Source organism: Zootoca vivipara, chromosome 11 (assembly GCF_963506605.1).
Source record: "Zootoca vivipara chromosome 11, rZooViv1.1, whole genome shotgun sequence".
NCBI lineage: Eukaryota > Metazoa > Chordata > Lepidosauria > Squamata > Lacertidae > Zootoca > Zootoca vivipara.
In genome coordinates this window covers 24,781,220-24,795,337 of record NC_083286.1, presented here as the reverse complement: position 1 = coordinate 24,795,337, position 14,118 = coordinate 24,781,220, and the positions used below count along the sequence as shown (strand labels likewise).

The window sequence follows — 14,118 nt, the reverse complement described above, 5'->3', positions numbered from 1 at the left end:
TTTTTAATCTAGTGCTGAAGCGACTCCATAGCAATCCCTTACAATCTATTGCAGCCTAACAGGATGGCCCCTCTGGAATTTGTCACATGCACGCACTTGCACTGACACACACAAAGCTCTAGTTACAGGTAGGTCGCTGTGTTGGTCTGCCATAGTCGAAACAAAATAAAAAAATTCCTTCCAGTAGTACCTTAGAGACCAGCTAAGTTTGTCAGTCTGAAGAAGTGTGCATGCACACGAAAGCTCATACCAATGACAAACTTACGTAGTTGGTCTCTAAGGTGCTACTGGAAGGATTTTTTGTTTTGTTTGTTTCGACACACAGAGTTGTACATCTGTCCGCGCTTGGGTACCCGGAGCTTAAATGCATGACCTTTCGCACAACCCTTTCAAACAAATGCATTTGGAGAGGACCCCAAACTTGGCGGGGGGGGAGAGAGACCTGGAGTACAGGACAAAACTGTGTCAATACAGGGCATAGCATTTGACATTGAAATGCAGAGCAACCCTGTATTATACAAGACAGGTGGCAACGCTAGGTTTGGGGGGACGGTGGGGTGGTGGGGTGTGTCTCTCCGCCACCCGCTACAAGCACATAACTATTTGCAGTGTAAATTAATGCTGCCACAATAGGTGGGGCAAGCTGCCTTGGGAGTCTGTTGTGGATAACAGACCATTGGCTTGATGATGTTATCCATTCAGTTCTTAATGCTGCACATTCATTGGTGTCTGATACACAGTGCTATTCTTCTAGGGGTGGGTGGGAAAGGTGTTCAGTGCTCACCAGGAAGTTGTTACAGTAAACGCACATTTTTACAGGCCGCCCTGTAGAGGATTTTAATGTTTGACATTTTATTATGTTTTTATATCTGCTGGAAGCCACCCGGAGTGGCATGAGATAACAATAATGAAATTATTATTATTATTACTACTACTACTACTACTACTACTATTATTACTTTGTACCCAGAAAAAATGATACATAGACTAATAAAAGTGTAGAGTTGGAAGGGACCTAGTCCAGGCTTCCTCAACCTCAGCCCTCCAGATGTTCTGAGACTACAATTCCCATCATCCCTGACCACTGGTCCTGCTAGCTAGGGATCATGGGAGTTGTAGGCCAAAAACATCTGGAGGGCCGAGGTTGAGGAAGCCTGACCTAGTCAAACCCCCTCAAATGCAGGAATCTTTTGCCCAATGTGGGGCTCAAACTCACAACTCTGAGATTAATAGTCGCATGCTCTACCAACTGAAGGGGGAGGGAGCAGCACTGCTGATATGTATCTTTCTGCAGTCCACTATAAGCTACTTTCTAACTGTTATGGCAAGGACATTTTAGAGATATCAAGTGACATGGAGAGGGTACCTGGTATACTTGAGTCTGATGCATTAAAGTAAATAAATTTTACTAGAACTCATTAATGGCATTGAAGTCTGTAATAAGTCTGATAGAGCCATTGACTCAAGTATATTTAGGCTGGTTGTTAAGAGATGATGAAGGAAGGCCGTTTGCATAACAAATGGAGATCAAATTAACAGCCTGATAAGTTACAGAGTTAGGTGACCCTAAGCTATTTTAAATTGATGTGAGTTTAAGCACACCTAATTCTGCATCGGATCAAGCTATAAAAGGGAGGTATTGCAGTTTCATCCAATGGCTTAAAAGTAAGCCTCGTCTTTTTCAGGATTTATTGGCAAGTTAAAGGTGCAAAACTTAAACCCACTTACCTGGGAGAAAGCCACGAGTCATTCAATAGAACTTGCTCCTGAATGGAGATGATTAGGATTGTACCATAAATATATTTAGGATTGTAACCACAGATAGCAGAAATATTAGACCATATGATGATTAGTCTAGAAGCAAAGGATAAACATGAAAGTATGACAGTGACAAAAAGAATTCAATAGATGTGAAACCTTGTTTCTACTTGGATTATGTAGAACTTTCTTTGGGAATAGTGTTACAAAGTTACTTCTCATGCTTCCTACCGGTAGTTTCAAATAAATTAAGTACCTGTTGTTATCTGTCTTGTTCTAAAGTCTATCCAGTGTTAGCCCTATTCAGAGCAGACCCACTGAAACTCATGGATATGACATATTTAGCTCCATAATTTCCACGAGTCCCTTCTGGGTATAATTTAGTTGTATGCAATCCATATACTACATGTTCCAAGAAAACTCTGTCTCTCCTTGTGAAACAAGCTTAAATAGCTATTTTAAAAATTGAAACATGTAGCAAAGAATTAGTTACATAGCAACAGGTACAAATAACATCTTTAAAAACAATGGGATTAACATATTAACAAACATGAAGATTTCTGCTGCATATCTAGAGTTCCGATAACTATTGCATGTGCGCCTCCTGCAAGCTTCCTTGCTGTAGTTTCCATCAGCACATCTATTTTAAACAGAACCAAATGACCTTGAGCAGGCTGCCTTTCAGACTTAAGTTTTTTAAAAGTGTGCAAACCATGAAAATAGTTTCGATACTTACCACTAGCAGTGCAGGATTACTCTGCTTCTTCTTTATTATAATAACTTTCATTTAGATTTACTCTTGAAGTAGCTAAAGGTTTATGTTCTTTTTATATTAAATTGCCTAATTCTGCAAAAAGGAGAACAAATGTATCTACAGTTGCAGTTTTGTTGTGGTGTCAAGGTACAGTAATGTGAAACTAGAATGATACAAGTTTGTTTTACAAGTCATATAGATAATACATAGATCACAGCAACGTGTTATAAATTTCTGAATACAGTTCAGAAACTTCAGCTGGTGCAGAATTTCAGTGGCTAGGATGCTCACCACAGCAAGACAGTTAGAGCATATTACACTGATCCTGGCCCAACTGCACTGGCTGTCAATTTAGGTTTCCAGGACCAATTCAAAGTGCTAGTTTTGACCTATAAAGCCTTAAACTGCTCAGGACCACAATACCTCAAGGACCGCCTCTCTCCATCTGAACCTACCCAGACCTTGCAAACTTCATCGGAATCCTTTCTTCATGTATATCCTCCATGAGAAGTATGGAGGGTAGCAACACAAGAACAGGCCTTTTCTGCGATGGCTCCCTGTTTGTGGAATCCTCACCCCTGGGAGGCTGACCTGGCACTTTTATTACATATCTTTAGACTCCAGGCAAAAATGTTTCTCTCTAAGCAGTTCTTTGGCTGATTAACATTCTATGGCCTGTCCAATACGTTTGTAGAAGGGGTACTATTGGTTTATTTTTGTTTTATTACATATTTTGTGTTCTGTTTTTGTTTTATTATGTATTTTGCATTCCTTTTTTTGTATTTTTATGTTGTGAACAGCCCTGTGATCTTTGGATGAAGGGTGGTATACAATAAGTGCTGCTAATCCAATTAAAGAGGGTCATTAGGTTTGAGCAAGATTAGAATAAATAAAACATGGTAATTTCATCAGACCTAATTAATCCAAAATATGTTTAGGATCTCATCAAAGCTAAAAGAGAAAATAATTGAAGGGTGGGAGGCATGTAACATTTTTGCACCCCAGCACCGCCTGCTTTTGTTACCATGGCCGGGACTAGGCGAGTAATAAACAGCAACTACCCAGTGTGAAAGTCCTGTCCTGACTGGAACTAACATTCTAGAGGCTTAAACAGTCAGTTCTAGGCCAGCAGATTCAGCTGCAGAAATGCATATTATTAGTATTAGTATTAGTATTATTGGAACATTGGAGAACAAAAAGAGGGACTTAAATACACCTTTGCCTTCCTGTGGTGACTCTTGTAGCAATGTCTATTTTATTATCTTTTAAATATACTGTAAGCCACCTCAAGAACTTTGGTTAGAAGATTGGGTATAAATACTCCTAAATAATAGTTTGTTTGTTTATCTGAAGATGTGAAGGGTTTTTAAATTTTCAAACAAAACAAAAAAAATTAGTTGAATTAACTATCATGTCAACAAACAGAAAGAAGGGAAATGCAGTTTTCATGGAGCAAGGGCAGAATATTTTTTTAAAAAACTGGCGCTGACAAATGGCAATATTTATTTTGTGTGTATGGTAGGCTTAACAGCTTTTGTGTTTGGCCATTCAGGTGCAAATATTTATTAATTAGATACATTCTTAGTTCTGGCATTTTGATATGTGATCTGAGAGTGAGGCAGCAGATATTTGTAAGGAACCATTTTCCAGCATTAACCACATGTATAGCTGAATCATATGCACTTGACAGTAAATCGCAGTTTAGTGGAATTTATCAGAAAACATGCTTCAATTGGGCTGCAGCAGAGCAGTGGAATTTGTGGCAGAAGAATGGAAAAATCCAGAGCGGTGGCTGCAGGACTGGTGTATATTTCCATTGTTGTGCAAATGGACAACTACAGGGATTGCTTGATTTACCCCCAACACACCTCTTTTTCTTCCCTATTGTGTAAGAAATGGTTTCAGATGTTCCCGTGGCTGCAATGAAGAGGTCTCCAGGATGGACCTCATTCTCTACCAGCAGAGAGAGAGGCCACAATATCCTAAGATCCCTTGGATGCCTTGCAGGGACCTTTTTTATCCTGTTTAAGATAAAATGCATTGAAAAGCAATAAACATACAATGCTTTGTAAGACATGACCTTCAGTTCTGTGCATGTAATATGTCACTATAAATAAGAAAACCCACTTTGGAAGTGTTTATATAGACCTTGAAATTAATATGCTTCCCAGCTTTGCTTCATATTCAGTCTCCAGCTTCAAACTCCAATTAATGTTTCTTTCTTACAAGCCAATCACATGTACATTTACTCAGAACAATATTACTAAGGGTACTATCTGAGACTTGGTCCTGAGTAATTGTGTGTCGGATTAAGCTGCTTAAAAAATTTTTTTTGCTACTTTTGCAGATATGTGCTGTCTTGTCCTTGATCACAACAGAAACCTATTCATGTTTGATTCTTTCTTTTATCCTAGGAGGTGAACTGATGATGAGCACTGCCCAGTGCTAGAACTAACTGAAGAGGGAATTATTTAGCAAATATGCTGTTTTGTGGCTTTTTGTTTCTACATAGTTCATTTTTCCACTTTCACTCTCGGTAAGAGAATAACATGTTCTGGGCAATTATATAATATAAATTTCTAAAGTTGAAAAATTTTCTGTATCACTTTTTTTGGTGGGATTATTTAAACAAATCTTGTTTTGAAATGTTTGCTAAGTAGTGATCCTTCTTACTAGCAGTGCTTCTCATCTGTGACAGTATCAACACTATCAGAACAATAAAGGTCCCTTACATGGACATCTATGGAAAGGAAGAGCTACAATCCCCTGATTCCCAGCTTTCTTTTTTAAAGTAAATTTCTAGCATTTGTGGGACCAAACAAGCAGCCACTATTCTCATTGGTTTTGTGACAAACAAGCCTGCTCCTGACATTCAGTGTTTCTAGACGATTAAGTCATAGTCGTTACTGACATTTAGGAAAGCATATCTAACTAATAAGAAAAAGAAAAGGCTAGAATGAAACACCCATTGTCTAAAATCAATAAACATAATTCCTTGGTCCATTTTGAAGTCTGTTATGCTGGTCTTCTCTGGTGAAGTGTTGCAGCCTCATAGAAAACTAAAATTCAAGATTTTAGTATAGCCGAGATTGGGGATTTGGGGCATAAAGTCAAAACAATAGATAGTAGCAAAGACGAGCTTTAACTCTGGTCTTATCTCATACAAAAAATGTGATTTTTCAGAGTTTGTAAACGTTTTCAAAATAGTTAATACCAGTTCGTATAAGTCACATCATTATTACATTCATTTTGCAGAGGCTAAGAGAACCTTGTGTTACACCAGCCCTGCAACGCAGGGTTGATAATACTATTTTTGTTGGGGAGAGGGGGTTAAAGTAGTGTGTGAAAACAGTGAAGCGTTGTCCAGTGTTGTTGTGACTTGTTGTTTTATTTAGTACTTTACAGTGAAAAGAGGGCTGTGAAATTGATTGTAGCAGAAGTACAATTAAAGTTTGGAGGAGGTGAAGGTAGTCAGGGAAAGAACAGTGATTCAGCAGTGCATGGAACGCCATTGCATGGATGTGGTGTCCAGTCTATCCATAGATGCACAGCAGGTCTTTTCCACTGAAAGGAAGTTCTGATACTTCAAACCTAGATTCTTATGAGGTTGATTTTAATTATGGTTGGCACCCAGAGAATGATTTGTGTGAACAGAAGGCAATTCTCCATGAATACAGCTTCCCATCTGATTTCTGCCAATTTTATCCTACTACAACTAACTGTGCCAGATCATGTAAAGTTCCATAATGTCCCCCAAACCTCCGGAGAAACCTTTGTGGAGAGGGGTTACAAGGAGTTGTGAGAGGAAGGTCAAAGCCGTGCAGGGCAAGTTCTACTTGTATATCTCATCACTTTGGTTTAAAAGGAAGAGTTGCATTTACCATAGTGGACTGAGTGCATTTTTAGCTACTCACCCCATGTCCCTTGTCTCAGAGGTCCTTAGTGGGAGCTGTTGCTGCCAACTACAACAAAGGAAAAGCATGCCTCCATCATGGCCTGATGCCATGGTCATCAGTTTACTCTGTTGCCTAATAGGTAGAGGCTGAAAGCTGATACGGGGGCGAGGGGGGGAAGAGAGGAAGAAATGCCATATCAATAATTCTGATGTCATAGGAACACAATGTTATTTTTACACCTGATCTCAGGCTTGAATGTGATTTTTATTCTGAGAATCTTTTGTTTTCTGGTTTGAGGGCTATAAAGTGGGCTAAAGTACGTTTCCGAGCACAATTCAAAGTGTTGATGCTGACCTTAAAAGCCCTAAATGGTATACCTGAAGAAGCGTCTCCACCCCCATCGTTCTGCCCGGACACTGAGGTCCAGTGCCGAGGGCCTTCTGGCGGTTCCCTCGCTGCGAGAAGCCAAGTTACAGGGAACCAGGCAGAGGGCCTTCTCAGTTGTGGCACCCTTCCACCAGATGTCAAAGAGAAAAACAACTACCAGACTTTTAGAAGACATCTGAAGGCAGCACTGTTTAGGGAAGCTTTTAATGTTTGATGGACTATTGTATTTTAATGTTTTGTTGGAAGCCGCCCAGAGTGGCTGGGGAAACCCAGCCAGATGGGCAGGGTATAAATAATTTATTATTATTATTATTATTATTATTATTATTAATTATTTTCAATCATTGACTGATCTATAATACATTTTTTATTAAATAGGATGTTTACTTTAAAAATGTTGTAAGAGTGCCAATTTCAGTGAGTTGGTCAGAAAAATACAGATTTTCTCTCCTCAACTCCAGTTCCTCAATTTACATCCTTAGTCACTGATAATTCCTAACACTACTAGAAAAAGTTAAAAGGTGATGATAATCATCATCATCATCATCATCATCAGAGTTACTATCTTGGGCACTTGCATTAATTGACAGTATTTGGAACCTAGATATTTAATTATTCCTCGAAAGCACGTCAAAAGTGCAAGTAGATAAATAGGGACCGCTCCGGCGGGAAGGTAAACGGCATTTCCGTGCGCTGCTCTGGTTCACCAGAAGCAGCTTTGTCATGCTGGCCACATGACCCGGAAGCTGTCTGCGGACAAACGCTGGCTCCCTCGGCCTATAGAGCAAGATGAGGGCCGCAACCCCAGAGTCAGACACGACTGGACCTGATGGTCAGGGGCCCCTTTACCTTTACCTTTTTATATCCATATCAATATCAGATTTTATTGTCTGTTTTATTATACTTCTTTTAATTACTCCTACATAAATCCTTTCTTGTTGTGTTTCCCCCTGTTGGTTAGGCATTATCAGTGACCTAATAAATATCGTCCTTGGAGCTTTATTGACCTCATCCTTTATGCTGCTAAACTATGTATCTACAGTTCAGTAAAATTCCTTGACACCAGTTGTCCAATGATGGACTTAAAAGGCGGTAGGGGAAAAAACATTGTACTGTTGTACTTCTAGAAGCAAATAAATATAGTACATAACTTTTGAAGTGTACAAGTAGCTGGATTTCAAATACCAAAATAATAGATTCTGATAAATAACACTGAAAGCATTTCTAACCATATGTTTTTGTTTCCATTGCCATCAATTTTCAGACCAAGCTGTGGATCTGTTATGTATTTGTTGCCCCAATCTATAGATATTTCCATGCCATGGAATATTTAGAAAGTGGAAATAAACATAACATCTTACAGAAATAACTTAGTTCAGATATCATGTTTCTCATCCTACAAGCCATAGTTGGAAGATTGGGAGCATCCTGTGACCCTCCCTTTTCTCTTCTTGCATTCTTCAATTCCTTCATTCCCCCCCCCTCGTTTGAGTGAGTTTGGCATTATGTTATATATTCCTTCCCCTATCCGTTGGCTTGGTTTTTTACTATCCCAGAGTATTTTATGAACATTCTTAAGTACAGAGGAGGAAAAGTCAGTTGTGGAATGTTGATTATCAGTTTATGATGTTTTGTGAAAGAGGTGGGAGATTGCTTTGGCTGGAAGAAAAACATATTTTCATAGCAATTCCATGGACTGTAAATACAAGATAGAGTTTGAAAAGTGACATATGTACTTAGGAAAAGGTGAGGAAACTAAAGGGCAGTATGAAGTGTGGGCAGCAAATCCCTTATGTGATCCTGTGCACACATAACTTAAATCAGTGTGACCTACTTTTCAGTAAATATAACAATTGTAATTTTGGGTTGGACCATGTTAGCCTGTTATAATACTACTGTATGCCCAACTGAAATTGGTACAAGATTTGTTTGACCTCAGAAACTATACTACTGCTTTCTGTCATGTTAAGAACAAGCATTGAAACCTATGATGTTCTGGTTTAAAAAACATGCAAGGTTTATGCATGTGAGGAAATGCATGGACATTGACCTCTAGAAAAAAAACTTTACCCTCAGCAGGCTATAAATAATTCAACAGAAGAGCTGTCAGAGCCAGTTGTTCTGTAGTGATGAGTTCATTTATGCCTGGAATTTTCAACTTTCTTGGATTTTAAAATCCCTTTACCTTTTGGAGGATATTAAATCCCTTCTCATTAAATTCAGGTTACACTTCATTGCCTTCTCCCAGCATTGGCCCAGGTCATACATGGTAAACCATAGGGCTGTTAGTCTCCTCCCTGCTTGAGCTGGAAATTGACTGCAGTTTAGTTTTATTTGCTTTGCTTTTCTCCCTGCACCATGCTTTCAATCATTTTTTATTGCTTGGATGTTGTAGGTTCCCTAAATCCTGAGAATTTGTTTTGCAACTTTGCAACATTTTGGAGCATATCCTCAGGATCCTAGCCACAGTAAGAATTTATTCAGTGCATTTTCCTTGAGAGGAACTATGAAGCTACAATCCATATTCCATTTGCTAGATCCCCAGTGGATTCAGGTTGTTGTATCACGTAAGGAATTCAGTTGGTGGATATAGCTATAGCAACATGGGGAGCAGTGAGGGCAGAACTGTGCCTTATCTCAGAGACTACTTCTAGCTAGTCAGCCATGACGCTTCTAGATATACAAATGTTGTGATATTTTATTTGTTAAACTTTTAGCCCCTAGTTTTGCTGTTGCATAATGTTGGGGGACGGGGGGGGGGAGGGACTGGCACACAAATGACTCAATTTGCTATTTAGGTTAACTCACAAATGCTGTTACCACTTTGTTACTGAACGTGGTAAAATATGACATTATGTTTCTGCATTGCTTTTTCTCTTTGTCTACCATTCCCAGATGACTCTTGTTTTTCTACTTCCATAGTTCTCAGGAGCAATAAGTGGATATGATTCAGCCTGTTAAATGACACTTCCACTTTGTTTATATGTTTATCTTTCAATATAAATTTGATTTTTGGTGCTTTGTATTGGTTGGCTATTTTGAATAATAGCTTTAAATTTTGCAGCAAGTTAAGTATTTGGGGGTAGGTTATCTTAATCTCTCAGTAATTCATTACGGTAAGGAATATTTTCAATCTTTTTACTTTTCTCTCTTTTACCAGGGTAGAAATTTGCCAAAGTATCTCAGGGAAGCGGTAACCTGCATCTTCTATACGAATATAACAACTTGAAACAATGGACAGATGATATCAATTAAACTGCACTTGGCAGCTGACTTTATCAGAGTACAAGCAACTGCATAAGCAGTGCCAGACTGCAAGGATTTTTATTACCCTAGCCACTGGGAATTATGTACAGTGTCTCAGTTCTCAGAGTGACTGCCGTTTCTACGTAGATCTCTTTAGGATTTGTAATCATGTCTGTTACTGCAACAGAAGACGAAATTCCTAGATTTTTTGTGGGTGGTGAAGATCCAGATGAGTTTTTGAATCCATCCAGGTCTGCAGAATTTGAAGCCTTTTATGATCATGAAGATGAAGACGACGAGTATGATTCTGTATGTACTTTGTTTAATTGTTTGGGGGCAAGTAATTGTTTGAGTTGATAAGATACTAAAGTGTTGTTAACAGAGAAGATAGGAAATGAGCATAAAAGGCAATAAGCACTATGGCCCCATTTCAGCAAAGTGTTTAAATGCTTAGTTAGGTATAGTTGTAAAGAAACATTGGCATTTATTAAAGAATAGCTTTTAGTTATGGTTATTAAATGGTCATTTTGTAGAAGAACAGTTAAAGTAGAAATCATATAGTACTAATATCCTAGTTTCACTCTTGTTGAGAATGAAAGTTAAGTGTCTCTCCTGTTTAAATAATAAATACAGAATGTACCGTATTTATTTCTTCTTCTAGCTGTGAAATATTTTGTTGCTTCAAGTGTCATCATAGTCACGTACTATTGTGGACACATTCCAGCACACTGCTGTCATCCAGCTTCTTACCACAGGTTCATGGGCATCCTTCACAAGTGTCACTGAAATTAATGGGGTTTCTGAAGCTGTTGCTTTGTAAATTTATTCCAGTCAGAAGAATAATTTTCCTTGCAAGTGGTAGTCTTAGATTTACATGGTTGGTTAAGTTTGTTGCAGATGGGATATAGCTAATGCCTTTGTGAACAATTTCACTTTTAAGAAAACTTGCAGCATGGGCTTACTATGTTTTATGTTTTATATAAAATAAAAAAATTCCTTCAGTAGCACCTTAAAGACCAACTAAGTTTTTATTTTGGTATGAGCTTTCGTGTGCATGCACACTTCTTCAGATACCTTCGTATGCATGCACACTTCTTCGTATCTGAAGAAGTGTGCATGCACACGAAAGCTCATACCAAAATAAAAACTTAGTTGGTCTTTAAGGTGCTACTGAAGGAATTTTTTTATTTTACTTCGATCCAGACCAACACGGCTACCTACCTGTAACCAGAATTATGTTTTATATATTATCATTGTTTCTGCAGCCCTGCTTGTCAATTAAGACTGCATTCTTCACAAAGAGTATTAAGGCATAAATATGAAGGAATTGTTTTACTGCCTATTGCTTAGAGAATGAAACTCTGATTTCAGGTTACATTCCCTGCCCCGTAAGCATAATAAATATTTGTGAAATGAGCGTTTTGTTTAATACTTAGTAATAATATTGCATGGTCATTGTTCAGTTAGCATTTGGTGAAAAACTTTGAAATCCAAATATATGTTACTGACCTTTTTAAAATTATTATTACTAGCCACCAGAAAAACAGATCATGGTTGGAATATGTTCTATGGCAAAGAAATCAAAATCAAAACCAATGAATGAAATCCTTGAACGCCTTTCCATGTTTAAATATATCACAGTAGTAATATTTGAAGAAGATGTGATTTTGAATGAACCAGTGGAAAACTGGCCCTTATGTGACTGTCTCATTTCTTTTCATTCTAAAGGTAATTACTCTCTATTGTTTATTATTATTTAATTAATTAATTTATATTCTTCCCTTTCTCCCAAAGGAAGTCAGGGTGGCAAATTTATCAATAATGAAACACATCAAAAATTACAATAATGTAAAATGTCTTCATATTGCATGTATTAAGTTTGAATCTTTTTTGCCTTTTTGGAAATAAATGTTGTAAAATTAATATTAGAAAATAAATTGCCTCAAGCAACACTATTTTACAATGTATATATGTGTGCATATATTAATTCAGTAGTTTGTAGTAATAGAAGGGACATAATGTTTCAATTAACTTGATACTGCTCTGTGATCTAAACCACTGAGTCTCTTGGGCTTGCTGATCCGAAGGTCAGCGGTTCAAATACACACAACAGTGGTGCGATCCGGTTGCTTTGTCCTAGCTTCTGCCAACCTAGCAGTTCAAAAGCATACCAATGCAAGTAGATAAATAGGTACCGCTACAGTGGGAAGCAAAACAGTGTTTCTGTGTGCTCTGGCACTCATCACGGTCCTCTGTGTGCCAGTAGCGGTTTAGTCACGCTAGCCACATGACCCAGAAAGCTGTCTGTGGACAAACGCTGGCTCCCTCTGCCTGAAAAGCGAGATGAGTGCCACACCCCATAATCGCCTTTGACTAGACTTAACCATCCAGGGGTCCTTTACCTTTACCTTACATATATGCTACAAAGCAGTGTCAGTCAGTTTCACACTGCAATAAAAAACACTTCCTTGGATGAAAATCGATTTATTTATATGGAATTTACTTCTGCATTGGCATGTTTAGAATATTACACTCAGGGTAAAGTACATATAATGGAAACCCCTATTTACATTTTAAATGCAAAGTCTATTCGGAAGGAGGAGAATTTAGAGCTTTTACCCACCTGGGGCTTCCCTGCTCAAAACTAGGATTTCCAGGAAGCTCTAGTTTCCAAAGAGCTCATGCTTTCTGTGATGGTAACAGAAAGTGGGTGTCCTGTTTATTTTATTTTTTAAACCAGTTGGTTAGCCACTTACTGTTTTGTCAGCAGGCCATAATAAACTTGTGCTAGTGCCCTTTTTGGAACAAGGGCAAAAACTACATATGATATACATCCACATTCCTAAACTCACTTATTAGTGAGCTAGACTCACTGAAATTATATATATATATATATATATATATATATATATATATATATATATATATATATATTTCTAAGCAAACATGCTGATAATTGTCCTGCAATTGGTGTGTAAATGCCTTCTTTTAAAATCAAGGCCACTTTGGGATGGGAGAAGTCCAATGTAGTGAAGTAATGGAACTTATCCTTTCTTAGCTGACTAAAACAAGGAATAAAAACTAAGAGGAAAATTTCTAAGCAGGTTGGATCAATATGAATAGACTCACTGGAAACCAGATAAAGGAAATAAAGATAATTTGCACAGCTTCTTCACATAGGTCAATTTGGAAAGTACGAATTCCAATCCATCGCCAAGTTTTATACAAATGTAATAGTTGTGAACTGACATTCTGTAATATTTTTTTATTTAGGATTTCCATTAGACAAAGCAGTTGCCTATTCAAAGCTGAGGAATCCTTTTGTTATTAATGACTTGAATATGCAATATCACATACAAGACAGGTAAGTAAATAGCCATAAATAAATATCCCACACTCTAGTTGTTGAAGAACGAGTGCTTAGTACGGTATTTAAAAGGCCTCAGTGAAACGCTGTCTTATCAGGTTGATAATTATGGAGGCTGTTTACAAAAGCAAGACTGAATGTTTTCCCCTCTGCAGTGCTGGAGGGCAGGATGACAGGAGTACCCTACCAGGAAAGACTGTGCTCGTGCACCCATGATGTAGATTCTATAAAACACTTTGGGAAGTTTGAGCAAGCTAGGGCTGAAGTGATTTCACCCCTGCTAGCCTTGCTCCCAGGAAAATCAGAGGATTTCTATATCAGGTTCCTATTGGAAGACCGGTCAAATGCCAGAACACTAGCAGTGGCAAAGTTTTTATCGGTGGTCACAAGAACTAATGTTTCCTACTCCGAATTTGAGTAAGATGTCCGAGGGGTTTGAGGGCGGGGTGTCCTAGCTGTGTCTATTTGGTAACGAATTGTTGGGTCTATGGACCGTAATAAAGATTGTTGTTGTTTAATTATGGAGGTAAAGTAGTTAACATAAAGAAAAGAAAGCTAGTCAAAAGATGTAATGTAACTAAAATGGAATAATACTCGGCTAAGAAATGTATGTAGAGTGTTCAGCTTAAAACAGTAAATAATTTTAAGTTTATGAAAGGTACAGTAAACAGAACAGGATGCAGTTTAGTGTCTGTTCCAATTATGTGTTT

At 38.0% G+C, this 14,118-nt stretch overlaps 1 protein-coding gene across 27 annotated transcripts in view; it reads left to right on the top strand.

Moving 5' to 3' along the window:
- PPIP5K2 (diphosphoinositol pentakisphosphate kinase 2) overlaps positions 1-14,118 on the top strand; it is a 57,730-nt gene that overhangs the window by 2,328 nt on the left and 41,284 nt on the right. For 26 of the 27 annotated variants that reach the window (XM_035100202.2, XM_035100201.2, XM_035100219.2 and 23 more), the window contains 4 exons: positions 4,927-5,048; positions 9,956-10,350; positions 11,574-11,769; positions 13,315-13,405. In XM_035100202.2, coding sequence (XP_034956093.1) covers positions 10,210-10,350; positions 11,574-11,769; positions 13,315-13,405 — 428 coding nt within the window. In that variant the 5' untranslated portion in view covers positions 4,927-5,048; positions 9,956-10,209. Of the gene's footprint in view, positions 1-4,926; positions 5,049-9,190; positions 9,264-9,955; positions 10,351-11,573; positions 11,770-13,314; positions 13,406-14,118 lie in introns of all 27 variants that reach the window. The other variant, XM_035100205.2, reaches the window with a different exon arrangement.